This window comes from Anomalospiza imberbis, chromosome 1 (assembly GCF_031753505.1).
Source record: "Anomalospiza imberbis isolate Cuckoo-Finch-1a 21T00152 chromosome 1, ASM3175350v1, whole genome shotgun sequence".
Classification (NCBI taxonomy): Eukaryota; Metazoa; Chordata; class Aves; order Passeriformes; family Viduidae; genus Anomalospiza; species Anomalospiza imberbis.
In genome coordinates this window covers 151285926-151311959 of record NC_089681.1, presented here as the reverse complement: position 1 = coordinate 151311959, position 26034 = coordinate 151285926, and the positions used below count along the sequence as shown (strand labels likewise).

General features: G+C 54.4%; 2 protein-coding genes across 5 annotated transcripts; both read right to left on the bottom strand.

Annotated features, from left to right (window-relative positions):
* Nucleotides 1-2830: 2830 nt before the first annotated feature.
* LOC137465050 (zinc finger protein with KRAB and SCAN domains 5-like) lies at nt 2831-6054 on the bottom strand. Of its 2 annotated transcripts, none has more exons than XM_068176756.1 (4): nt 5681-6054; nt 5030-5135; nt 3443-3544; nt 2831-3264 (listed from the first exon to the last, which is right to left on the bottom strand). In XM_068176756.1, exons 1-4 carry the CDS (start codon nt 6047-6049, stop codon nt 2831-2833), a joined length of 1011 nt encoding a protein of 336 aa, XP_068032857.1. In that variant the 5' UTR covers nt 6050-6054. The 2 variants fall into 2 exon arrangements, with proteins under 2 accessions (XP_068032857.1, XP_068032864.1); XM_068176763.1 differs by having other exon boundaries at nt 2831-3231.
* A 7341-nt stretch (nt 6055-13395) lies between these two features.
* LOC137464978 (zinc finger protein 282-like) lies at nt 13396-25047 on the bottom strand. Of its 3 annotated transcripts, none has more exons than XM_068176617.1 (10): nt 24377-24904; nt 23770-23899; nt 23435-23536; nt 22928-23023; nt 22571-22690; nt 18421-18507; nt 17246-17338; nt 16489-16602; nt 16214-16327; nt 13396-14647 (listed from the first exon to the last, which is right to left on the bottom strand). In XM_068176617.1, exons 1-10 carry the CDS (start codon nt 24692-24694, stop codon nt 13707-13709), a joined length of 2115 nt encoding a protein of 704 aa, XP_068032718.1. In that variant the 5' UTR covers nt 24695-24904; the 3' UTR covers nt 13396-13706. The 3 variants fall into 3 exon arrangements, with proteins under 3 accessions (XP_068032718.1, XP_068032727.1, XP_068032731.1); XM_068176626.1 differs by having other exon boundaries at nt 22571-22687; nt 24377-24903; XM_068176630.1 differs by lacking the exon at nt 16489-16602 and having other exon boundaries at nt 24377-25047.
* Between the last annotated feature and the right edge of the window lie 987 nt (nt 25048-26034).

The window sequence follows — 26034 nt, the reverse complement described above, 5'->3', positions numbered from 1 at the left end:
AGTGAGGGGTGCTGAGGCCTGGAGTATCCCACGGGATCCAGGGGTCAGGAATGAGAGAGGAACCATCCCCTCTGTGGGAATGGAGCTGTATCCCAGTCCAGGACACATTCCCTCCTCTGAGGGCTGGGAGCAGTGCAGGATGGCCAGGCTGTAAAACCACATCCTACCCTGGAGCATCCCAGCCTGGAGAGGGACTGGGGACAAGGGATGGAGGGACAGGACACAGGGAATGGCTCCCACTGCCACAGGGCAGGGCTGGATGGGAGATTGGGAAGGAGTTGTTCCTTGGGAGGGTGGGCAGGCCCTGGCACAGGGTGCCCAGAGCAGCTGGGGCTGCCCCTGGATCCCTGGCAGTGCCCAAGGCCAGGCTGGACAGGGCTGGGAGCAGCCTGGGACAGTGGGAGGTGTCCCTGCCATGGCAGGGGTGGCACTGGAGGGTCCTTAACATCCCTTCCAATCCAAACCAGTCTGGGATTCTATGAGGAGTAAAAGCAAAGCCAACCCCAGGACTTCACTTATGAGAAGGAAACAATGAAAAGCCAGTGCCAAAAGGCTGGCTTTTTGGGACATATTCCTGTACCTAGGATGGTCAGGATGCTTTGGGGCCAAGTGCATTTTCCCAGTCCTGCTCAGAACTCCTGGAACTCCAGCACAGCACCAGCTGGGTGTTCTCTGCTGCTCCTCAGGGGCTGCTGAGCCTGGAGACTTCGTTCCAGCTGGAGCCTGTGACTGAGGACACCCCTCCAACTGGAGGCAACACATTTTCCCTCTTGGCATGCAACTGGAATATTCAAAAATACTGAAAACCACCAGCACGTGGGGAGAAAACACAAAATCTGCATGTGCTCCCTCTCCTCTCCTCTCCCCTTCTCCCTGCTGCATTTCCACTTCCCAGAGGAACATCACTGACACACTGTACACACATTTCAAATATACCCATGGGTTTTTTTCCCCCAGAATTTCAGAAACCAAAGCATCATCTCACTCCACAGGAAAATATGGGGTCAATATAGAAAGAGAACCCAAAAATAGAGTTAGTTCTGCAGGTACAATAATGGGAGAGCACCTAAAGTTAGGAAATAATACCTGGAATTGGTTGATTCAAACATCAGCTTACAATCCCATTCCCAATTCTTCATTTTTCATCCCTGGAAACTTGCACTGTTTCTCTGTGGTACTCTGGATACTCTCCAGCACGTGTTGTTTGGTGCACCAGGTTTTTTTAACGCTCCTTTTGGTACAGCCAATGCTGCTCCATCCAACTCCTGCTCCAAGGAGGAGCTGGATGGAGCATGGTAAGAATGAGGGGAATCATCCAGGTCCTGATCAGTGACCATTAGGCCAGCACCAAATGAATCACAACTCGCTTCATGTCTTAGGTTGCTATACAAGAGGTAACCAAAAGTATGTATTCTATCACCATGTGTTAAAGCCAGGTGGGGCAGTTCTCTTTATATCTTCCAGGACTCATCTCTTCCCCTTCATGGCCAGTGAGTGTCCCTGCATGGCTGAGAAAATTCCATCATCCCATGGGGAGAGGCTCTGCCCAGGGGAGGAGCCAAGCATTCCTACCTGGATACAATCTGACTCCTGGAGCACCACAGCAGCCTTTGCCCGCTGCATTCCCAGAGGAGCAGCTTTCTTCCCCACTGCATTCCCAGAGGAAGCCCAGGCCCATCTCCAGCAGCCCTGGAGCTTCAGAGGAAAACTCCAGCCTTGTGCAGGATCCCTGCTCCAGCAGAAGCACAGCTGGCACTGCAGGAGGGCTGAGCCACCATGGGATGGGACTGCTGCCACCACCCTGTCCCACGGGGTGTCAGGTTGTGTCCAGACTCTGTCAGTGGTTTTGTACTACTGCATTTTATTCTAATTTTCCTATTAAATTGTAGTTCTGACTTGGGATCTCCCACTGGTTTGCTTTCAAACCAGCACAATTCAATTTGGGAAAACTGCCTTATCCCCAGAATCCACTCTAACCCACACAGGACTATAAACCCCCACCTCCGGGCACAGCAGGATTTTGGACAGCTGACTGCAAAGCTGTACCCTAGGCAGGCTTGTGGCACATGTGTGATGTGGAGATGGACTCTGAGGGGGCTGTGGAGGGTGGGCTTCTCCAGGAAGCACGGGGGTTTCTCCAGGAAGCAGGGGGGTTTCTCCAGGAAGCAGGGGGGTTTCTCAAGGAAGAACTGGGGTTTCTCCAGGAAGCACTGGGGTTTCTCAAGGAAACAGGGGGGTTTCTCGAGGAAGAACTGGGGTTTCTCCAGGAAGCAGGGGGGTTTCTCGAGGAAGCAGGTGGGTTTCTCCAGGAAGCAGGGGGGTTTCTTCAGGAAGCAGGTGGGTTTCTCAAGGAAACAGGAGGGTTTCTCAAGGAAGAACTGGGGTTTCTCCAGGAAGCAGGGGGGTTTCTCAAGGAAGCACTGGGGTTTCTCCAGGAAGCAGGGGGGTTTCTCAAGGAAGAACTGGGGTTTCTCCAGGAAGAACTGGGGTTTCTCAAGGAAACAGGGGGGTTTCTCAAGGAAGAACTGGGGTTTCTCCAGGAAGCACTGGGGTTTCTCAAGGAAGCAGGGGGGTTTCTCAAGGAAGTAGGGGGGTTTCTCAAGGAAGCAGGGGGGTTTCTCCAGGAAGAACTGGGGTTTCTCCAGGAAGCACTGGGGTTTCTCCAGGAAGCAGGGGGGTTTCTCAAGGAAGAACTGGGGTTTCTCCAGGAAGCAGGTGGGTTTCTTCAGGAAGCACTGGGGTTTCTCCAGGAAGCAGGGGGGTTTCTCAAGGAAGCAGGGGGGTTTCTCAAGTAAGAACTGGGGTTTCTCCAGGAAGCAGGTGGGTTTCTTCAGGAAGCACTGGGCTTTCTCCAGGAAGCAGGGGGGTTTCTCAAGGAAGCAGGGGGGTTTCTCAAGGAAGCAGGGGGGTTTCTCAAGGAAGCAGGGGGGTTTCTCCTCGGCTGCCCGGTGTGGGCGCGCTGGTGCCGCAGCAGGTACGCGTGGCGGGCAAAGCTCTTCCCGCACTCGGTGCAGATGAACCATGGCACCGCTGCGTCCTCGGGCTGGCCCTGGTGGTACAGCAGGAACCACCTGAACTCATCCAGCTCCTGCCCCGCCAGGACTCTGTTACCCCTCTGGATTCCCACCGGATTGTGGCGGCTCCCCGATGTTTCTGCCAGGTCAGAGCAGTGGCGGTGCGGGGCTTGGGATGCTCTGGAGGATGATTCCTGGGTCATGGCACCACCATGGCCTGGAACAAGGAGATTCCAAACATTCCCTGTATCTGATGTGACAGAACACAAATCTCCAAAGAACAGCAGTCCCCAATTTGCTGCTTCTGGACAAAACCCCTCAGTTTTGGGTGAAAAAAAAAAAAAAAGCAGGGATGAGCTGGAATCCCCCATCCCTCCAATCCTACCAGTTTCAAGGTGCTGCCAGTGAATTCCCACAACACCACACACCTGTGCTGAGGCTGGCAGGAATTTTCCTTCTCTCCAAATCCTGCGGATCCTTGACCCGCGCTGCTCCTCCTGCTGGGATATGGCTTTTGGGAACAGGACAGTCTGAACAAGGAACAGAAAGAACATGGCCACGATGGTTATTAATATTTCCCCCTGATGGTTTTCCAGCAAATCCCTGCATCACCCACTCTCTAAAGAGCATCTCTATTATTCCAGGAAAAGATCCAATGGGGAGGGAGAAGCAGCAGCTGCCCTGGTGTCTAAAGGGGTGTCTGGGATGAACAGGATTTGTGCTCCAGCTTTTATAAAATATTCCGGAAATTACACCCAGAAGGTTGAAGATTAAATGTTGAAAAGTGGAAGGTCTCAGATTTGAGCCCTAACCCCAAATTCAGCTGCCTGGTGCTGGATTTTATGGTTCAGTCCTGTCTTTTTCCCAGCTAATTCCTCCTTGTGCAATGCCCCCAATTTCAGCAGGTTCTTCTAAGACTCAATCCAAGGAATTACCTGAATGCTGAGGAGACAGGGAGGGCTCAAAGCTTCAGATTTAAAATATCAGTGACTTCAAGCAAACATGTAGTTGGGCACTTAAAGTTAATTATTGAGATTTCTTCATTTTCTGGGCATCATTCAAGTTATTTCACTATTTCTGCATCAAAATAGTTCAATTTTCTTCAGTGAATCCCAAACCCAGACATACATCAGGGTCTGGGGATGAGGAAAACACAACTTCACTGTAATTAATGAGGGTACAGGATTAATTATCCTGTGTGTTGTTGGAGCCCTGGCTGCTGAGAATTTGAGACTTTCTGTGCTGACAGGCACTGACTCCCCAGGAGAACACTGCATTGACCTGAGGCCGTGGAGAAGCTTCCAAAATGGAATGACAGAACTGGGATTGTGGGGGTGGAGTTTGGATGGACATGTGTGATATCACAGGGTGGGAAACTCAGAGTTTAAGGGTTTAGAACACAGTAATAGAGATAAAGATAAGACAGAAGTTTTAGGGTGAAGACTAATCCTTCTTCTTCACCTTCTTCATGGGTTTGGGTAGTATTGTGTAACTAGACAAAAAAGTCCACATTACAAGACATAAGTGGTTAGTTATTAGGTTAAATGTAAAAATAATTTAGGTGTCATTGCTTAATTAGATATTTTTCCTTAAAAGACCTTGTAGAGATAAATATGGGGCCATTTTATAACTTGTTAGTGCAATACTGTAGAACTCATGACTTGTAAGACTGTAATATAGATAAGAAATAGTAAACATCCAAGTCCAAACATTAAATACTGTCTCTGTGCATTTAATCCCAACCCTGACCAAGACAAAGAAATAAAAAAAATCAACAGTGTGTCACTGCAGCTCCTGTATCCAAACCTTTTCCATTCCTTGATCCTTGATTTTATTGGCAGCTGCATTCCCTGGGATCCTAAACTGTCCTTCAACCTTTTAAAGCAAAATTGTGCTTGTCTCTCACAAAGATTCACAAGCACTTAAAGATGAATTCTCTAAAATTCCAGGGATGTGAGGAGTGACAAGAGCCAGGCCAGACCCAGCATGCGTCCCTTTGGAGAGGGAAAACTCACCTTTTCCCAGTGTGATCAAAGATCCAAATTTCTCCTTCAGCAACTGCTTAAAAAATTCATTCTGCCAATCTTGCAGACGTGGCCACTGAGGAAACATCCCAGAGACCTAAAAAGCAAAATGCTCCAGAGTCAGGGGAGCTGTGAATCCCTGAAAACCATCTTATCCCAAGAGTTTAAACACGTGGGCACCTCCCAGCTGCTCCCAGTGATGTCTGTGCTATGTGTAAGCAGCATATTAATGAAGGATTTTACATAAGAACCTTCTACTGCTAATCCAGAATGAGAGAAAAGGCTTTAAAGTGATGTGACTCAGCCAGAACAATGATTTGCTCCAACAACTGGGTCAGAAATTAGTCATAAAAACAGATATCTGTGGTCAGCATCCACGCCCAGCCCCCCCAGGGAATGTGGTTCTTCCTTCAATGAAAAATATAATAATTCAGTGTTTTAAATAAACCCTGAGGCAGTGCCATGATCTGTCAGACTGGCTGGAAAGGCTCCTCTCTGGTAATAAAAGCTTATTATTAGGGAATAACAATATTATTATTATTAATTAAACCCTCTAAGGGATATTTTTCCAAGCTGCTTCCAAGGCTTAACGCAAATCTCCCTTTAATTTAATTTATTCCCACTATCCAGCCCCACAATTACCCTGCAGGGCTCGGAATTCCGGATCCGTTTTCGGGTTTTGTTGCTCAGCACGTCGGCAAAGACCTGTGGGGTCCCCACGAGCCACGTGCCATCCAAGGCCAGGAGGAATTTGTTGGGAACAGCTTCCTTCAGCAGGCGCCGCCTCTTCTTGTGGATTTTCACAGGATCCGTCTCGAAGGAGCTCTCCTCGAAATGCTCCGAGCACAGGCACTGGTATTTGGAGGGGGTCTCCATGTCCCGGCCCATGTTTTGGAGCCACTGCCTCAGGAGGGGTTTGTTGTGGAGGGGGAACCCATAAAAACTGACCGAGCTGTTCTTGTAGGCCCCGCTCGTGCCGTTCCGGCAGTTCAGGGCCGCGCAATAACCCATAGTCACGCACCAGCAACGGGGGGCAAACCCCAGAAAACACGGCAGGGCGAAGGCTTAGGGAGTTCCTAATCAACCTCAGTCCCAAACAGGTCGACATTTCCCTGAAAAGCCCATGGTTTTGGCAAAGAGGAGGAGCTGAGGTGGCCGAGTGAAGCACGGACTGAACTTCCCACAGGAGCTCCCCCAGGGAGAGGAGCCAGGTCTGTCCCAGCTGCTTCAAATCAACGATCTGAGAAGGAAAAAAAAAAGCTTTAAAATCAGCTTAATGCCCCCTGAATATGCAGATTTACATGTAATTAACCCCTGTGGTATGCACACAGAGTGAGCTTCGTTCATTTCTGCATCCACGAGGGATCCCGAGCTCCAAAGGTTATCCAGCACACAGCACAGGGCTGAGAGGCAAATAACTCCCAAAAAGTGGAAGTTTGGGGTGCACCAAGAGCCCTCCCATGATATCAGAGTCTCAGGGGTGTCCATAAGAGAGGAGATCTTTGGACAGGAACACTGACAAAGGGAATAAACCCTCCAGGGATCCTGCTGCATCCTGCTCTGAAGAGAAGATCCCAAGGTTTGAGGGCACCCGGGGTTAAAAAGAAACAAGGATCAGAAGGTCCAAAAAAAAGCTCACAGAGCCTGATTATTAAATTAAACACTCAGCAAGGAAATTGGTACTTTTGCCCTTATCTTCTGGTAATAAGAGAAATAAAAGAATAAAAAAGAGGAAAGAGAGAGAGGGAGATCGGATGGGAGAGGGAAGGAGATCACCACTCCTGGCTCCGGGACTAATCAGGTTCTGAGGGCACAGTCTCACAGGTAAGTTTTCCCCGCCCTAGAATTAGGTTTCTCCTTTCTCATGTAAATGAGTGAGGATGCACCGTCCCTTCTCCCAGAGCTTTCTAGAAATGGGCTTTGGGGCTCTTGATCACCTCTCCTCGATCAATCTTTGGCTGTGCCCCTTTCCCGACCCCATTCCTGCACTGCCTTTTCCCACTGCCCTTATCTCCACGGAGCAGAAGGGAAGCGGCCCCAGGAGGTGCAGCCCCAGCTCCGTGTGCCTCCTTCCTCCAGCCACATCCTGCTCTAACGAGCTGCTTACGGGAGCTTGGGACACAGCAGCACATCAGCTCCTTGTGGCCCAGCTGTCCCCAGGTCCCCAGCACAGGGAGGGCAGGGACACGTTGGAGTGGGTCCAGAAAGGGGCCCGGAGCTGCTTCCAGGGCTGGAGCCCCTCTGCTCTGGAGCCAGGCTGGGAGAGCTGGGAATGTTCTCCTGGAGAGGAGAAGGCTCCAGGGAGAGCTCAGAGCCCCTTGCAGGGCCTGAAGGGGCTCCAGGAGAGCTGGAGAGGGACTGGGGACAAGGATGGAGGGACAGGACACAGGGAATGGCTCCCACTGCCAGAGCGCAGGGATGGATGGGAGATTGGGAATTGGGAATTCCTGGCTGGGAGGGTGGGGAGGGCCTGGCACAGGCTACCCAGAGAAGCTGTGGATGTTCCCTGGAAGTGTCCAAGGCCAGGCAGGACAGGGCTTGGAGCAGCCTGGGATAGTGGAAGGTGTCCCTGTCCAAGGGCACGGGGTGGGACATGGGCTTCCAGGTCCCTTTCAACACAAACCGCTCCAGCCCAGCCCCGCTTTCCCCGCCGGCACATGCCGGGGCGGTCTGTGCCTCTGCCCGTCCCACAGCTGTGCGGGAAAGCGGGTAGCGGCGCTGCCCTCGCGGTGCCGGCGGGCCGGGGCCCTCGGGAAGGCGCCGCAGGGCGAGGCCGGACACGGCTCCGCACCCCGGCCAGCGCCGCCATCTTCCTCCCCCTCAGCCGCGCCGAGCCGCGGCAGCCAATCACAGACGGCGCCGGGCAGCAGCAGCCAATCAGAACTCAGTCCTGACCACTTCCCCCACGCCATTGGCCCGCCGGGTCCGCCCAGCCCCCGGCGCGCCGTGGCCGCCAGGAGGAGCGGGCCGGCGGGACGCTCATCCCCATTGGTCAGCGCGAGGGGAAAGCGGGACGCTGATTGGACGAGACGGGAAGGGAGGCGGAGATTGCGAGCGGCGTCCCTCGTTGCCATGGCAACGGCGGGGGGTCGAAACCGCGGAAGCCTCCACCGAGCACCGGCCGCGGGTCGGGACCGGAGCCCCGGGACTCCCTTACCGAGCACCGGCCGCGGGTCGGGACCGGAGCCCCGGGACTCCCTTACCGAGCACCGGCCGCGGGTCGGGACCGGAGCCCCGGGACTCCCTTACCGAGCACCGGCCGCGGGTCGGGACCGGAGCCCCGGGACTCCCTTACCGAGCACCGGCCGCGGGTCGGGACCGGAGCCCCGGGACTCCCTTACCGAGCACCGGCCGCGGGTCGGGACCGGAGCCCCGGGACTCCCTTACCGAGCACCGGCCGCGGGTCGGGACCGGAGCCCCGGGACTCCCTTACCGAGCACCGGCCGCGGGTCGGGACCGGAGCCCCGGGACTCCCTTACCGAGCACCGGCCGCGGGTCGGGACCGGAGCCCCGGGACTCCCTTACCGAGCACCGGCCGCGGGTCGGGACCGAAGCCCCGGGACTCCCTTACCGAGCACCGGCCGCGGGTCGGGACCGGAGCCCCGGGATTTCTCACCGAGCACCGGCCGCGGGTCAGGACCGCAGCCCCGGGACTCCCTTACCGAGCACCGGCCGCGGGTCGGGACCGGAGCCCCGGGACTCCCCTACCGAACACCGGCCGCGGGTCGGGACCGGAGCCCCGGGACTCCCTTACCGAGCACCGGCCGCGGGTCGGGACCGGAGCCCCGGGACTCCCTTACCGAGCACCGGCCGCGGGTCGGGACCGGAGCCCCGGGACTCCCTTACCGAGCACCGGCCGCGGGTCGGGACCGGAGCCCCGGGATTTCTCACCGAGCACCGGCCGCGGGTCGGGACCGGAGCCCCGGGATTTCTCACCGAGCACCGGCCGCGGGTCCGGACAGGAGCCCCGGGATTTCTCACCGAGCACCGGCCGCGGGTCGGGACCGGAGCCCCGTGACTCCCTTACCGAGCACCGGCCGCGGGTCGGGACCGGAGCCCCGGGATTTCTCACCGAGCACCGGCCGCGGGTCGGGACCGGAGCCCCGGGACTCCCTTACCGAGCACCGGCCGCGGGTCGGGACCGAAGCCCCGGGACTCCCTTACCGAGCATCGGCCGCGGGTCGGGACCGGAGCCCCGGGATTTGTCACCGAGCACCGGCCGCGGGTCCGGACAGGAGCCCCGGGACTCCCTTACCGAGCACCGGCCGCGGGTCGGGACCGGAGCCCCGGGACTCCCTTACCGAGCATCGGCCGCGGGTCGGGACCGGAGCCCCGGGACTCCCTTACCGAGCACCGGCCGCGGGTCGGGACCGAAGCCCCGGGACTCCCTTACCGAGCACCGGCCGCGGGTCGGGACCGGAGCCCCGGGATTTCTCACCGAGCACCGGCCGCGGGTCGGGACCGGAGCCCCGGGATTTCTCACCGAGCACCGGCCGGGGGTCCGGACCGGAGCCCCGGGCCTCCCTCTCCAGTACCGCTGGGACGCGGGATTCGCAGTCTCGGAGCGCGGTCCCGGGCCGGGGGAGCGGAGGGACCCTCCCCCGCCTGGAGCGCAGGCGGACCCCGGGACCGGCCCCCGCCTCCCCGCCCGTTTCTTGCCAATGCGGAGATGCCTCGAAACCTGGGATTTGGGGGTGGCAGCCGCTGAGTTCCTCCTCGGGCTTCAGCCTCGCTCCTCGCCTCCCCTCCCGCTGCAGAATGACCCGTGGCACTTGACAATTTTAATTAAATCCCCTGAAATTTCCAGCCAACGAATCAAACGTCGGGACAAAACTCAAGCAGAAACACGCGCGCAAAAAACGTCCTTTAAGGAAGTTTTCTTTAAGGAAAAGGAGCTCTGACCCCAAACAGGCTCTTCCCTGACTCTGTTTCTCTATTTTTTTCCCCACGGCGCCACCGACAAAGTGACAGGTGACAAATCCAGACTCTTATTAGTAAAATGAATAAATCGTGTCCTTACAAGACCACGACATAATCCCGTGAGAAACCCTGGACACGAGCAAAAGGTCTCGGAAGGAGGATGTTTAACGAGCAGTGCCGTGTCCCACTCCAAGGGAGGGAAATTCCTCAGGCGTGGAGATGCCCAGGCTCCAAAGGGAACGACAAACAAACGACAAGAGGGTCCCGAAAGAGCTACCAAGTTTGATTAGTAAATTATACACTTGGCATGGAAAGTGCGATGAGTAAGCACCTTATCTTCTACTAGTAAATTAAAAAGGAAGGAGGGGAGAGGTCAGGGAACATCACCAGCCCTGGCTCCAGCGCCGATCCGGGTGTCCGCGGTGTGCAGGGTCCCGAGGATGCCGTGCGGCACCTTCTCATGGGTAAATTTTCCCCGGCCCGGTATCAGGTTTCCCACTTCCCATGCAAATGAGGGAGTGTGCGCAATCCTGCTGCTGGACCTTTCTGGAATTGGGTCGGGGGGGCTTTGAGGGCCTCTGGTGATCTCGATGCTCTGCAGATCTCCCTGCTCGCTTCCCCGCTGGCCTTGTCCCGTGTTTGTGGCGTCTCCGCGTCCCCAGGAGGAGGTGGAACGGCACTGGCCAATCTGCCGTGCCCTCCTTTCCAACCACATCCTGTTCCATCCCGCTCCTTATCAGTGTGGGGGGCACAGCCTTAACTCCTTGGAGCCTCAGCTGCTACAAGTGCACAGATTAGAGAACCGCTTGTGTCCCCTGAAGGACGGGATGGAAACTCGGGGCGATCCCGAGAAGCGGGCAAAGGTAATTCCATACGTCCTCCAACACCCCCGCTCGGGGATGCAGCGGGAAATGCCGCACGAAAAGCGATCCCGTTCGATCTGACCCAGGTTCATTTGCAAGAGCATCCCGAGCGCTGTGGAGGGAAACGGAGGCCGGGAAGTGCCCGAGCTTTCCATAACAAAGGGCACAGTGAGGGACACTCAGGGACACAGCAGGAGCGATCATCCCACATTTTCTGTTTAGGCTGTGAGGTGAGAAAAGCCCGGAGAGGGTGTGGAATTCCTTTGTTTGGGGTCCCTGCATGGAAGCACCCCCCTTGAGCTGTTACCCTACCGTTGTATCAAGATTAAATTATTGCAAGGATCCAGCTGGCCGAGGCTCTGCAATGGGAAATCTGGGATGAGGTCTGTGAGGAAACCTGTGGGAGTGTGGTGTGGGATCAAACCTGTGTGAGTGTGGTGTGCGGTGTGGGATCAAACAGGGACCCATCGGCTCACAGGAGCCCATCTCAGCTCAGGTAATGCTCATCCGTGACTCCACAGTGGCTCCTGGATGGGCAGACAAGGAAATTTCCTTAACGGCCACACATCCAGCAAGTGGAATCTTATCCATGCAGCCAGAATAATTGTCTGGACATTCACATTCCAGCTGGTTCTCGTCAACAATTAAAAAAAAAATTTAATAGACACGGGAGCACAATATCCAGTATTAACATAGCAGCATGCTGGTGTAGGACCCGGAGGGTAAAGAGTTAAAATCCCTGGAGCAAATCCCCCTGTGCCAAACTGCTCAGGTTAATTTATGGCTCCTGGGTGAGAAGCAGGAATCTGTCGACCTTAACCCCAAAAGAATTCCAGAGGCTACAGCCACTGACTCCACGCAGCACCTGCACTCCTTGGTTTAAAATTAAAGTACCAAATTCCTGCAGGGGCAGGAATGGGAATTTCTGGAGCTGCAGCTGAGTTGGCCCCAGTAAGAGCTGTGGGTCCCAACACCGTGCAGGCAGTGCCCTGGGGTGTAGCATCCCGGGCACCAAGGAGCTAAAGTGCCGCTGTGTCCCAAAGCTGGGTAACAAGGGACAAACTGGAATAAGGTGTGGCTGCGGAGGGGGACCCTCTGAAATTTTCAGCCCCTCTGATTTTTCCAATTTTGGCCTTGTCTTCCTCCTTTTCTTCCTTAACTCTTTTGCAGTTGCTCAGTTTTCACGGACAGCAATAATTCAGCTCTTTTCCTCCCTTTCATTTCCTCTCTGGGGTCTTATTTCTCTCTACCATGCTTTTTCCTATCTAAATTCTCAAATAATACTCTTTCCCTGTGTTCTGCTGAAGCAAGTAGAGTCCCAAGCGGGTCATTTTTCAGGCCCAGGTTTATCACTTTGGATTCTGTAGAAGGCCAGGAGATAAAGGGGTGTGTCTCAGCTGTGGAGCCAGCCAAGGGCTGTTGTGTGACACACGGAGTGGGGAACAACAGGATGTGGCTGGAAAAGGGGGGCACACGGAGCAGGGACAGCTCTTTTTTGGGACTAACACCCTAGTTCTGGCTCCTGGAGATAAGCACAGCACGGGGCATGGAGTGTCCAACAAAGGCTGATCAGCTGGGGGGATGAAAACCACCAGAGACCCCCCGACCCATTTCTAAGAGGATCCCGAGGGATGGACTGTGCCTGCTGACTTGTTTGCATCAGAAGTGAAAAAAGTAGCCCCAGGGTGTGGGAAACTTGGCTGTAAAAGGGTGATCCAGGGCTCACAGGGCACCTCTGGGATCCTGGACACAGCTGGATCAATGCCAGAGCCAGGACTGGTGATGTCCTCCCCTCTGTCTCTCTGATCTCTCTCTCTCTTCCCTCTTTTCGTCAACCTTTTTATTTCTCTTCCTACCAGAAGATAAGGGCAAAAACAACAATTCACATGCTGAGATTGGAATTTGCTACTAAAACTCTGTGAGCTTTTTTGGACCCTTCTGACACCTGTCATTCCTTTTTGACCACGGGCCTCTACAAACCTTGGGAGCTTCTTTCCTCTTGGGAGCGGGACACACAGAGGCCAGGGAGGAGGCTGGAGGAGCAGAGCTGCCCTACCTCCACATGGCCTCCTCTCCAGCAGATCCTGTTATCAGTGTTTGGGACACAGCAGCTCATTAACTCTGTGTTTCCCAGGTTTCTGGAGCATCTCCATGTTCTGCTTTCACAGGATTTGGGGAACTGAACAAACACAGAAGACTGTGAACAATGTGGGAAAAGAAATGCAACACAACTTTAAGGCTATGCAGAATTAAAACCATATTCTGGGCTCCCTGGCCATTCTATAGCTCCCAGGAAGGATCTCACCCTTCAGGAATTCTCCCTTGGGGTTCAGAAGTGAGGAGCCCCAGGATTTAACAGTGGGAATAGGCTGCTTCCCAGGCTCTGCAGCCTCTTTCTGTTTGCCACAGAAGAAAGAGGCTTCCTCCTACAGCCACAGGGGCAACACTTCCTTTCCCAAAGCACCTCCCCCAATGTGTGTGTTTCCTGACACCCTTACACTCCTTTAGTGGACAATTAATACCTTTAACTCACTTGTTCCCAGCCCAATCTAAGGACTCCGGACTCCTGGAATAACATTTTGGATAATTTCTCTCTATTCAGACAACTCTTCTTTGTAACACACATCACAAATTGTTCCACGTCAACCTGGTTTCTCTCCCACATGGACTCACAGCCAGCAGTACCTCCAAACCCCACCTCCTCAAATCCACAGGCACTGGTGAATGCTGTCTAACATGGAAAATAACCCCCAGCCACCTCCTTTTTCCTGGGAGAGGCTCGGGATGGCTGCACCACAGCTTCCTCCTGCCATCAGGGTCTGGCACAGAGCTGGGGGTGCTGCCCTGGCCCAGCGAGGAGCCACCAAGGGGGCGTGGGGGATGTCCTATATGGAATGCATCACGGAGCCCCTGATGTTCCTGCAGGGCCAGCTGACCAGCGGCACGTGGGTGTCCTGCATGTGACCTTCCTGATGCTTCAGCAGGCTTCTCTTGAGCACAAATCTTTTGCTGCAGAGAGGGCACTGGAACAGCCTCTCTCCCGTGTGCCGGCGCTGGTGGTTCAGGAGGTAATCCTTCCTCCTGTAGGTTTTGTCACACTTGGAGCACTTGTAGGGCCTCTCTCCTGTGTGACTTGTCTGGTGCCTAACGAGCCACGAGTGGCAAACAAAGTTCTTCCCACAGTCGCTGCAAATGTAGGATTTGCCCCGGCCCTGGCTCTGCTGCTGGGCAAGGCTGCCCCGGGCCAGGGGCGGCTCCCAGCAGGGGCTGGATCCCGAGGTGTCCGTGGGGAAGCTCTCCTCGTTTTCAGCAGCTTCCTCTGTGCCCAGGCTGTCCTGGTCACGGGGCCTGCCTGTGCCTGGGGGAGTCTCTCCACACTCGGAGAGGGGCCCTGGCCCCTCACAGGAGGTGGGAGCAGCTCCAGGACCCATTCCTGTCTCTCCAAGGCCCATTCCCACCTCTCCTGGGTGTGGGTGCAGCAGGGGGAACATCCTCTCATACGTGGGGCCTGGAAACATCTCCCCTTCTCCCTGCAGTGCCAGAGGTTGGTCCTGCTGTGGACGGTTCCTCTCACACTTGTACACACAGGGCCTCTTTTCCAGGCTCTTTTCCTGAGCGCTAAAGAAATCGTACTGAGAATCACCTCCAAGGCTGTTCCCATTCCCCACGGTGGCTGTTTCCATCATTTCTGAATTCCACTGACTGTCCCATGTCACTCCATGGCTGGGATCTTTGGGAAACAACTCTCCCGGCCTTCCTGGTACCTCTAAGTCACAGGTCTTGCTCTCCATGCAATCTGCTGGATGGTCCCTCTTCAAATTTTCGTCTGAAACAGAGAATTCAGAGATTTTTAATTCAGGAGTCCCCTTAGGAATGTCCCTCCCAGCCCAAAGCCAAATCTTTAATACTGAGGGAGGAAAAAAGTACCAGCATCCACTGAAACAAAATTTCTAGGAAAACAGAAGGACTTTTTTCAACTGTATTTTTTTAAATCTACATTAAAAATGACTGCTGCAGTCTCAGATTCAGCCTCTCACTCAGATAACAGAGCAGACACTGTCCCACCTCAATGCCCCCAGCTGCTCTCCAGACACTCTCCTGAGCACCTCCAGGAGCAGAGTCCAAGCAGAGCCCCGAGCTAGCCCAGAAAGTCACAGAACTGTGGGATCTCCTGAGCTGCGAGACACCCACAAGGATGGAGTCCAACCCTTGGCCCTGCAAGGACACCCCAACAATCCCACCCTGTGCCTGAGAGTGTTGCCCAAATGCTCCCTGAGCTCTGGCAGCCTAGGGGCCGTGCCCATTCCCTGGGGAGCCTGTTTGGTGCCCAACCACCCTCTGGGGGAAGAACCTTTTCCTGATATCCAACCTAAACCTCCCCTCCTGAGCTTATCAGAAGCACTCTCTGCTCCCAGGAACATGTGCTGTCTAACGAGCACTTGTTTTTTAATGAACAGCCTCACAACCTATTTTTCTTGCCTGAATAACAACCCAAGTGGAGTAACATTTTTGTTATGAACTTTCAAAGAAACTCACTGACTTGAATTGCAGCCAGGATGGAAAATCACTGATTAAGCCCACTCTCTTGCGACCCTATAAACTGAGGTCCAAAGTGAGACCCACTGAGCTCCCAATTCCCAGAAAATAAAGGAATGTGTGTCCCAAACACTGATAACTGGATGGCCATGGAGCCATGAGAAATAACAAGATTTGGCTGGAGAAGGGGTGCCATATGGAGATAAGGCAGCAATTTCTGGGACAGACATGCACAACACAGAGCAAAGGCGGGAATGAGGTCAAGAAGTGGGAATGGATGACAGGAGGGGATCAAGACCACCAAAAATCCCCAAAGCCTCCAAACCATTTCCAGAAAGGCCTGGAAGAACTGACAGCATGGGAAATGAGAAAATTTGTCTTCAGGGCAGAGAATCCTGGCCATAAAAAGGACTGAGGGTGCCCTCCATCCGCTCATCCACATCGCTGATAAAGACATCAAACACAGTGGCCCCAGTATGTCCCCAACCTTGGGGACACCACTGGTGACTGGCCACCAGCTGATGTCACTCCCTTGTCCAGCACTTTGTGGGCCCAGCCCTCAACCAGGTTTTTATCCAGACAAAAGCAGGACAAACTCAATCCATACAGCTCTGGGCTTGCCTCAACACAAGCCCAAGCCAGTGCCTCTGACAGCTTTTGGTTGGCTCAAGAGGGAAGGAGCCTGAAGAGCTGACAGAACCCAAAATCTTTGTGACCAAATATTAAGCAGCAGACTGAGGTTTGTCCCAGTTCTCTCATGGTTAACACTGTAAGGTTGTGACATTTCATACAGTATTAAAAATACTCTAAACTGAATTTACTGTCCCCAGAATCCCAGCTGAAATCTATTACTGACCTGTACTTGGATCTGCAGAGATTTCCTCTTTCTCCAAGTCCTGGTGTTCAGAGCAGGGTGGCTCCTCCTCTTGTTTAATCCACGATGAAACATCCCTTGCATAAATCTGAAATCCTGTTCATTGGGGAGAATTTACACAACTGAGAAACACCAGGGGAAAGACACAAAGCTGGATAATTTGGGAATGCACAACGGTAACAAAGCAGCAGGGAAGGCATGACAGGAAGAGCCATTAAGGGGTAATTCCTGCAGGGGAGTTTTTGGCAGATCCTCACCTGTGGCAGGATCTCTCTGGAGGTCCTCACCCTCTGTGCCTGGCAGCTCCCTGGCATCCACCTCGCTGCCTTTCCTGGTCTGACTGGATGCCTCAGGCTCGTAAAATCCTTGCTCTGCTAAGGGAGGAAGTCCAGGAGAAGTGTATCATACCTGCCTAAACTCAGGATTTCACGAGGCTGAAAACCTGCTCTGGTCCGGGCTTTGTTTGGAGGTTGTTACCCCAAGCCAAGCTCCCCTAAGCCCAGTTTCTTAAGGAAACCTTTGGAAAGGTCTAAAAGTCCCAGCTGGCTACAAACACAGGAAGCCAAGTACAGTTGTAGTGGAGCCAACAGGCAGCACTACTACCTTTGTAAAGAGTGAGGGAAATCTGCAAAGCAGAGCAGCTCATTTGTAAAACAAAGAGGTTCCAAGTGAGCCGGCAAAGAACAGGGCCCGGGGCTCTGCAGCCTTTCAGAGGAGTCCGTGTGCTCCTTACCCAGGAAAACCCCAGAAGGGAAGGGAGCAGGGAAAAGGCAACCTGAAGGAATTTAGGGAGATCCACACTTGGATAAAAACCACCCATGCAGCCACAAACTCCAAAATGTCAGTGAGAAGGGAAAGGGGCAACACCAGCCCTTGCCTGTTGGATCTGCAGGCAAGTCTGCTCAGAACTTCTTAAAGATTTGGAATGCATGAGCAGAGGTGGGGAATTTAAGCACACAACCTGGAATTTAATCCCTGTGTTTCATTTTCCCTCTGAGGTATGCAGTTAGTCACCTGGGCAGGGCTCTCCAGGAGCTTCTGCAGCCGCCTCCTCCCGATCTGCAGCGCACAACTCTTCCTCTTGCTTAATCTGGATTATGCTGTCTTCTGTTAACAGGAACCAGTGTTATTTCAACACCATACAAAATTAATTCCAATTGTCAGCCCAGCCCAGGCAGATCTGCTCTGTTCTAGCTCGCATTGCAGAGAAAACCTCGCTCCAGTTCCACTTCCTGCTGACCAAGGCCTCTTGAACAGACCTGAAGTGTTGGTGCCTGAGAAATGCACAAATTTTTCATGCAAGTGAAAACACGTTCTCCGTGGCCCCAGGAGAGGCCAGAGCCATTTGAATTCTCGTCCTTGAGTTTTGTTTCTCTCTTGGTGCTGCCAGAGTTCTGTTGTTTCTTTTCAATCCTTCTCAGTCACACACCACTTCTCACCCATCAGAGAAACATTCATGAGAACAGAGTTCTTAGAGAAACTCACTCAAGTAATGAAACTTACAGAAAAAATAAAAGTCTGTAGAGCAAATAATGAAAAGCAGATGAAGCAGATGGGCCAGTGCTCTGCACCTTTACAGTGCAGACTTGGCAGAGGGGACTGGTGGGTTTTCTAGGAGAGGGAAAAGAAAGGTGTCATGGAACATCCTGGAAAGGTGGGTGGGGATAGAATGCCTGACAGAAGCAGTTGGAAGACCAAACTCAGCACAGCAAGTGCCTTGGAGAGATGCTGGTCACAGAATTGTGGAATTGCTGAGGTTGGGAAAAACCTTTGAGGCCATTGAGTCCAACCATTCCCCCAGCACTGCCAAGGCCACCACTAACCCACGTCCCCAAGTGCCACATCCACAGGGATTTTAAAGCCCTCCAGCAATGGGGACTCCACCACTGCCCTGGGCAGCAGGGCCAGGGCTGGACAGACTTTTTGGGGAAAGAATTTTCCCAATATCCAATGAAACCTCCCCTGGCCCAGCCTGAGGCCGTTCCCTCTCCTCCTGTCCCTGTTCCCTGGAGCACAGCCCGACCCCCCGGCTGTCCCCTCCTGTCAGGAGCTGTGCAGAGCCACAAGGTCCCCCCTGAGCCCCCTTTTCTCTGGGCCAAAACACCACCCACAGCCCAGATGTCCCCAAATCCTGGCAGGTGCTCTGTGTCCCATGTCCCGCTCCCACCACGGGCCCTGACACCACTCACCGGAGCCGGTCTCTGCGGGATTCCCTCTCACATCCCGGTTCCCGCCCTCCGCCGGGGCCTGGGCCTTGTGTCCAGCAGCGTCCGGCCCTGTGGGGAATGGCGGGTGAGGGGCGGCCGGGGCCACCATGGGGCTTCTTTGCCACCCACCGTGACCCCGGCCACCCTTGCTGCATCCTGGCCACACGCGCACCTGCACCTTGTCCACAGCACTCCGTGAGGGAACAGGGTCCCCCTCAGAGCTGTGAGGGATCTAGGTCCACCCGGAGCCATGAGGGATTGGGGTCCACCCAGAGCCATGAGGGATTGGGGTCCACCCAGAGCCATGAGGGATTGGGGGTTCCACCCAGAGCCATGAGGGATTGGGGTCCACCCAGAGCCATGAGGGATTGGGAGTTCCACCCAGAGCCATGAGGGAACAGGATCCCCCTCAGAGCTGTGAGAGACTGGGGGTTCCACCCAGAGCCATGAGGGATTGGGGGTTCCACTCAGAGCCATGAGGGATTGGGAGTTCCACTCAGAGCCATGAGGGAACAGGATCCCTCTCAGAGCCATGAGGGATTGGGGGTTCCACCCAGAGCCATGAGGGATTGGGGGTTCCACCCAGAGCCATGAGGGATTGGGGGTTCCACTCAGAGCCATGAGGGAACAGGATCCCTCTCAGAGCCATGAAGGACTGGGGGTTTCACCCAGAGGCATGAGGGAACAGGATCCCTCTCAGAGCCATGAGGGATTGGGGGTTCCACCCAGAGCCATGAGGGATTGGGGGTTCCACCCAGAGGCATGAGGGAACAGGATTCCCCTCAGAGCCATGAGGGATTGGGGGTTCCACCCAGAGGCATGAGGGAACAGGATTCCCCTCAGAGCCATGAGGGATTGGGGGTTCCACCCAGAGCCATGAGGGATTGGGGGTTCCACCCAGAGCCATGAGGGAACAGGATTCCCCTCAGAGCCATGAGGGATTGGGGGTTCCACCCAGAGCCATGAGGGACTGGGGGTTCCACTCAGAGCCATGAGGGAACAGGATCCCCCTCAGAGCTGTGAGAGATTGGGGGTTCCACTCAGAGCCATGAGAGATTGGGGGTTCCATCCAGAGCCATGAGGGATTGGGGGTTCCATCCAGAGCCATGAGGGAACAGGATTCCCCCCTCAGAACAATGGTAGATTTGGGTTCAGCCCAGAGCCGTGAGGCAACAGGATCCTAAGAGCTGTGAGGGATTGGGGTCCACCTGGAGCCATGAGGGAACAGGATCCCCCCTCAGAGCCGTGAGGGATTGGGGTCCACCCAGAGGCATGAGGGAACAGGATTCCCCTCAGAGCTGTGAGGGATTGGGGGTTCCACCCAGAGCCATGAGGGGTCAGGGTTCACCCAGAGCCATGAAGGAAACAGGGTCCTCTCTGATTCATGAGGGCCAATTCCCTCAGAGCAGTGAGGGAATCAGGGTTCCATCCAGAGCCATGACGGAACAAGGTCCTCAGAGCCACGAGGGATCAGGGATCCTCTCAGAGCCATGAGGGAACAGGGTCCCCTCACAGCACTGAAGGATCAGGATCCTCTCAGAACTGTGAGGGACTGGAGTCCCCTCAGAGCTGTGAGGGATCCAGGATCCTCTCAGAGCCATGAGGCACTTGTGGATTCCTTCAGAGCTGTGAGAGTTTGTGGACCATATCCATTTAGGTGGGATACTGGGAAAATTCCTTCCTGGAAAGGGCTGGCCAGCCCTGGCACAGCTGCCCAGGCCAGTGGTGGAGTCCCCATCCCTGAAGAGACTGAAAAGTCGAGTGAATGTGGCACCTGGGGACATGGGTTAGTGGTGCCTTGGCAGTGCTGGGAAATGGTTGGACTTGATAGCCAGAAGCCTTTCCCAACTTCAACAATTCCACAATTCTGTGATTCCTGCAAGCATCACTCTGCCTGTGCACAGGGACAATCTCAATTCTTCCTCTCAGTCCTGAGGAAGCAGTGCCTTTCTGTGTCACTTCACATTTTGTCTTGAATTCAGGATTCTATTTTGCAATTCAAACAACACAAATCCCAAAATAGCTCAGAGATTTGCTACAAATACATGTATTTGTCTCTGAAATTCAGGAGATCTGGGCTGGAACAGAGAAACTGTGACTGACTGTAAAATATTTCATCACCTTTGATATCAAAGACATCTTCAAAAAGTGATGAAACATGGAGCATGTAAAATACAGAAACAGCCCGAAAAAGGGCACCTCAGGTTGTAGAATAATCCAGCAGTGCTGCTGAGATGATCCCAAACAGAACTCAGGATATTCTGGTCACAAGGCAATCACAAATGTCCCTCCACTGCTTCACGAGGCCACAACTTCCCCTCTTTATCCCAGAATACATCCTGCTCTTATGGAATCCTGGAATGGTCTGGGTGGGACCTTAAAGCTCATCCAGTGCCACTCCCTGCCATGGGCAGGGACACCTCCCACTATCCCAGGTTGCTCCAAACCCTGTCCAACTTTTTCTTGAACACTTCCAGGGATCCAGGGGCAGCCACAGCTTCTCTGGGCACCCTGTGCCAGGGCCTGCCCACCCTCAGCCAGGAATTCCTTCCCAATAACCCACCTTACCCAGCCCTCTGCCAGCAGAAAGCCTTTGCCTCAATATTATCCTGCAATTCAGGGCGCTAAGGATATTTCTAAAAATGAAGCTATGAAATGTTTTAATCCAAGTTCAAACTGGACCAAAACACAGAGTGTAATTTTCCCTCTTTTTGTACTAAAGCAGCAAACCAACCAAAATTTTAAGGAGAGTTCCAAACTCATTTGCTCCTGAGTGAAATCTGACCAAGCAGATTGTGACTGGAAGTTGGTTTCTGTCTCCAATGCTTAAATCCACAGGAGATGAAATGCTGCAGGAACTCCAACAGTTCCATTGTCATGACACCATCGAGTCAAGAGGTTTGATGTCACCATGACATTTTGATACAAGATGAACTGTTGATTTCATGTATTTCCTCGGGAGGAAAAAACTCCATTCAAATCATCTGACAGTCCAGAGAACCCATGGATTCTTGGATAAGAGCAAGCTAAGAATACTCTTCAAAACTGAGCATTTTGACGGAAACCTCAAATTTTATGCTGAACCAGAAAGCATAAACTTTTCCACGGGAAACTGATTTCCGTGTGACCTAAACAATAATGAGGTCGTTATTATTTAGGTGATTTGATTTGTTAATTCTGTTTATTTTCAAATTCTCTCCACCCTCCATATTTGGGTCTAAATTTCCCTATAAATCGCAATATTCTACCACTCCTGTGACAGCACTCACGGGGACTCTGGAGGGCAACAACCCCCTGAACTCGTGTTCCAGAACAAACAGCTGCTGTCAAAACACAAGTGAAGTGCACCAAGAAATAAAAAACCCTCAAAAGAAACCACAAACTCAACATTTTTTTCTCTTCCCGGACTCAACCCATCATGACCACAACACTGAAAATGTTTTGCTGGCTGCAGGATTGACGTGATCTGGGTGAGAATTTTATTGTGAGCTTATTTACACCCTATTTTTAGACATTTTTTCACTTCAGGCCTGTTTGGATCTTGGATACACACATGGAGAACTATTCTCCTGTTCAGGTTCCACCACAGTATTGAAAAAACAATTAAAAACAATTTAACATTATGGGTTTTTTTTTTTGATTTGAGGTCAACTTCTGCCTCTCCATCCATAAGGTACAATACTACAAACTACCATTTTACAGCAGGTAAAATGATTTGAAAAATAAAAAAGATTGAAAGAAAGCATTTAGAACTTCACAGACTTAATGTTATTTTTATTAAAAATCAAGTCTTTACTGCTGCAAATTTAACCAGCATTTTTCAAATAGACAGAAACAAGCTCCCTGGTCCTGAGTTGTTCTCAACTTAATGATTCCTCATATTCTGAGGGATTCATTCCGGGTACACCAGAATCCTCACCTGCAGTGCCTCATCCTCCCAGCACTTTCACCTTCCCAAAAATAAAACTCTCCCCAGGCTTCCTGCCCACTCCCCACCTCAGCATGGCTCCTGTTCTCTCCCCGCTGCCTCCCCTCAGCCCCCACATCTCAGCACACTGTCCCACAGCAGGAATGTCAGCGATCCCCACATCCCCCAGCAGCACGGGATGCTGTGGGATCGCTCAGAACTCACCCACGCCCAGCTCAGAGAACTCCACGCCCTCCATGGCTCCCTGCTCCTTTGCATACGGCTCTTCCTCCTCTTCCTGCTTCACGGTGACAGCAAAGCTTGGCTCTGGAATGCTGCAGTCTGCTGAGGAAAAGAGCAAGCTCCTTTACTGGTTATCACAGCCCCACTGGACTGCTCTCTTGCTACCCCAGAAGTTTGTGCCCACCCGCCCATGCTGTTGCCACACACAGCCTGCCCAGCACCTTCCATTCCTGCTCCTGGGAGCTCTGCTCTGCCCTGCAGGGAAGTGGTTCCCCCTGTTCCCCCCAGTTCCAGAGGGTTCTCCACACCCTCGAGCCCAGGCCCTTCCACACCACTCACCATGGCCAGGTTCAGCCAGCCCTGCTCTTCCCTCCTGGTTTTCCTGCGCTTCTCTGCTGTCCCAGCTGCTCACATTGAGGTCAAACAGCAGAGCCTCTGCCAATGTCAGAAATCATGGAATCAGATCACAGAAACCCAGGAGGGTTTGGGTTAATCTTGTTCCACCCCCTGCCATGGACAGGGACACCTTCCCCTGTCCCAGATTGCTCCAAGCCCTGTCCAACCTGGCCTTGGACATTTCCAGGGATCCAGGGGCAACCATAGGGCAATCTGTGCCAGGGCCTCACCATCCTCACAGCCAAAAATTTCCTCCTCAGTTGTAATCCTAAAAATCAAACCTGATACATTTTTTATCACTCTCTGTTACTCCCCCTGAAGCTGCTCCTTTTGAGATCCAAGAAGTTCCCTCTGTGCAACCAGGACCATCACCTTGTGCCAGCCTCTGGTGACAGCACCACACGACCCTCACCCTCAGGATTAAAGCTTTGATTCATCCCTGGCCTGCACCTGGTTCTGCTGGGATCTCTCCAGGAGCTGCCTCCTCCTCACTGCAGGGCGCTTCTCCTCCCTGGAGCCGGGACAGGAGGGCAGGTTCGGAGATGACATCGTCTGACAAGGAACAGAGAAAGGAATGAATGTTTCTGTGCTGCATGCACAGGGAGGAACACACCCAGCTGCGCTCCCCAAACCAGCTCCAGCAGCTACAACACACGGCTGGGCAGCACGGAGAGTCCTCAAAAACAGGCAGTGGTCTCACTGTGTTCCCACAAATCTGCTTCCCACGACTGGGAAAGATTCCCTAACCAGAAAGTGCTGATAACTGACCCAACAGCAACACTCACCCAGCTGGACCAGGGCTTCTCTCTTCCCTGTCAGCACCTTTCCATACAGCTCCCTCTGCCACTCCTCCAGGTTCTCCCACTCCTGAGTGGAAAAGCCGGTGGCATCGTTTTCCAACGCCACAGCTGAGGCCTGCAATCCCAAAAGTGACAGTCAGCACCGCTCCTGGGACACAGAGAATCCTACTCCCTACTTATCCCTGCTACCAGGTGTCAGGGAAAGAAAATTCCTGCCTTGGGGCATCCTCTGGACACTGAGAGTAACAGTTTGGATCTTTGCTAAACTTTGGGAGATGAACTGCGTATTCCACAATATTCTTACTTCCCCCTGGAGCCCGATCCCATTGGGGACCTCAGAGTGGGGAAGAACTTCCCGCTGTTGGTAAAAACGTGACAGCCCATCCTTTTGTGGGGAAAACCAGCTGAATATAACAATACGCAGGAGCAATCACTTCCTGCTTCGTGCCTTGGCATGGCAGGCGACAGAAGAAATCTGGGCAGAGACCGTGGAATGATTTCCATGGTGGAAGGCTACTGGGAGAGGCGAGGAGCAGAGGAACCTCTGCGCTGTCCCTGTCCCCCCCAGGCCCCTTAAAGACCCATCCGTTACCTTGGGGACCTCCACCCCGGGGGGCAGCTTCAGGATCCAGAGATTCCTGTTCTTCAGCAGGTTCTCCATGTTCTCCAGGCGCCGCTGGAGCCGCCCGTACTCCTGGATGAGGGTGCCCAGCGCCGCGCACTTGCTCTCCAGCTGGTTCCCGAACTCCCCGACCATTTTCTCGCAGTCCAGGTGCTTCTTCTCGCTGTTCCCGGCCCGGTGCTCCAGGCTGAAGAGGCGGGACGCGTGTGCGGCCACGCTGCGCTCCAGCGCCTGCACGGCCGCCACCACCGTCCACAGCGAGATGGTGCTGCCGCCCGCCAGCTCCATCCCCGCACCGGGAGAGACGGAGCGCAGGGACGGGCTGCGGCACCGGGACCGGCAAAGGGCGACAGCGGGGCAGGAGAGCCTCGCTCCGGCCGCCGCACACCGGGGCGAGGCCGGCCCGCTCTTCCCCGTGCCCCCCGCACCGGAGCTGGAGCTCTCCGCTCGGACCGGCCCTTGCTCGCCGCCGCTCCTGCCCTGCCTCGCCGCCGCCTTTCCTTGCCGCCAAGAAGCGCCGCTTCCTCTTCCTCCTCCGCTTCCGCCGCCGCCGCCACAGCGGCCCCCGCCGGCCGGCAGCCCCCGCAGTGATTGACAGCTGTCAGTCACCGGGAAGGGGCTGATGCTGATCGGAGTGGCAGGAAACCCCCCCCGGGGTTCCACCGCAGCGGCGCTTCCCCGCAGGATACGGAATCCCAGAATTCCTGAATGGAAGGGACCACAGGGGTGGTGGCTCCAGCAGGGCCATCCCAGAGCGCAGGGCTCAGGATTACATCCTGACAGTTCTGGAATATCCCCAGGGAGGAGACCCCACAGCCTCTCTGGTCTCTGCTCAGGGCTGGGCACTGCCCAGGGCAGAAGTTCTGCCTCCTGTGCCGGGGAAATTCCTGGGATCAGTCCCTGCCAGTGGCTCTGGTGCCATCGCTGGGCCCTGGAGCACAGCCTGGCCCTGCTCTGCCCCTCCCTGCACACAGGGACAGCCAGGGACAGACAGGAACACCCAGGGACACAGGGACACCCAGGGACAGACTGGGACAGACAGGGACACAGGGACAGACAGGGACACCCAGGGACAGACTGGGACAGACAGGAACACTCGGGGACAGACTGGCACAGACAGGGACAGACAGGAACACCCAGGGACACCCAGGGACAGACTGGGACAGCCAGGGACACCCAGGGACAGACTGGGACAGACAGGGACACCCAGGGACAGACTGGGACAGACAGGAACACCCAGGGACACTCAGGGACAGACTGGGACAGACAGGGACAGCCAGGGACACCCAGGGCTGAGGGCCCCTCTCAGCTGGGGCTCCTCTCCAGGCTGAGCAGCCCCAGCTCCCTCAGTCTTTCCTGGGCACCAAGATGCTCCAGGCCCTTCCTGAGCTCCAGGAGCTCCTGTCCCTGCTGTGCTGAGGATCCAGAGCTGAACACAGCACCCCAGAGGTGCCTCCAGGGCTGGGCACAGGGGTAGGATCATCCCTGACCTGCTGGGGATGCTCTTCCCAATGCACCCCAGGATCCCATTGGCCTTTTTTCCCCAGCACACTCTGTTGGCTCAAGGACAGCTCATTGTCACCCAGGACCCGCAGTTCCTTCCCCACGGAGCTGCTCCAGCAGGTCAC

Bases quoted from the DNA above. Each gene is read 5' to 3' on its own strand.
- LOC137465050 (XM_068176756.1), bottom strand. From the start codon at position 6,049: ATGGGTTATTGCGCGGCCCTGAACTGCCGGAACGGCACGAGCGGGGCC. The intron at 5,136-5,680 runs GTAATTGTGGGG...TTTGCTTTTTAG, and splicing joins GGAATTCCGAGCCCTGCAGG to GTCTCTGGGATGTTTCCTCA. The intron at 3,265-3,442 runs GTGTGTGGTGTT...CTGTCACATCAG, and splicing joins TCCTGCCAGCCTCAGCACAG to ATACAGGGAATGTTTGGAAT.
- LOC137464978 (XM_068176617.1), bottom strand. From the start codon at position 24,694: ATGGAGCTGGCGGGCGGCAGCACCATCTCGCTGTGGACGGTGGTGGCG. The intron at 16,603-17,245 runs GTGACTAACTGC...CTCCCTTAGCAG, and splicing joins TCCTGGAGAGCCCTGCCCAG to AGCAAGGATTTTACGAGCCT. The intron at 14,648-16,213 runs GTCAGTAATAGA...TCTCTGTTTCAG, and splicing joins CTCTGCAGATCCAAGTACAG to ACGAAAATTTGAAGAGGGAC.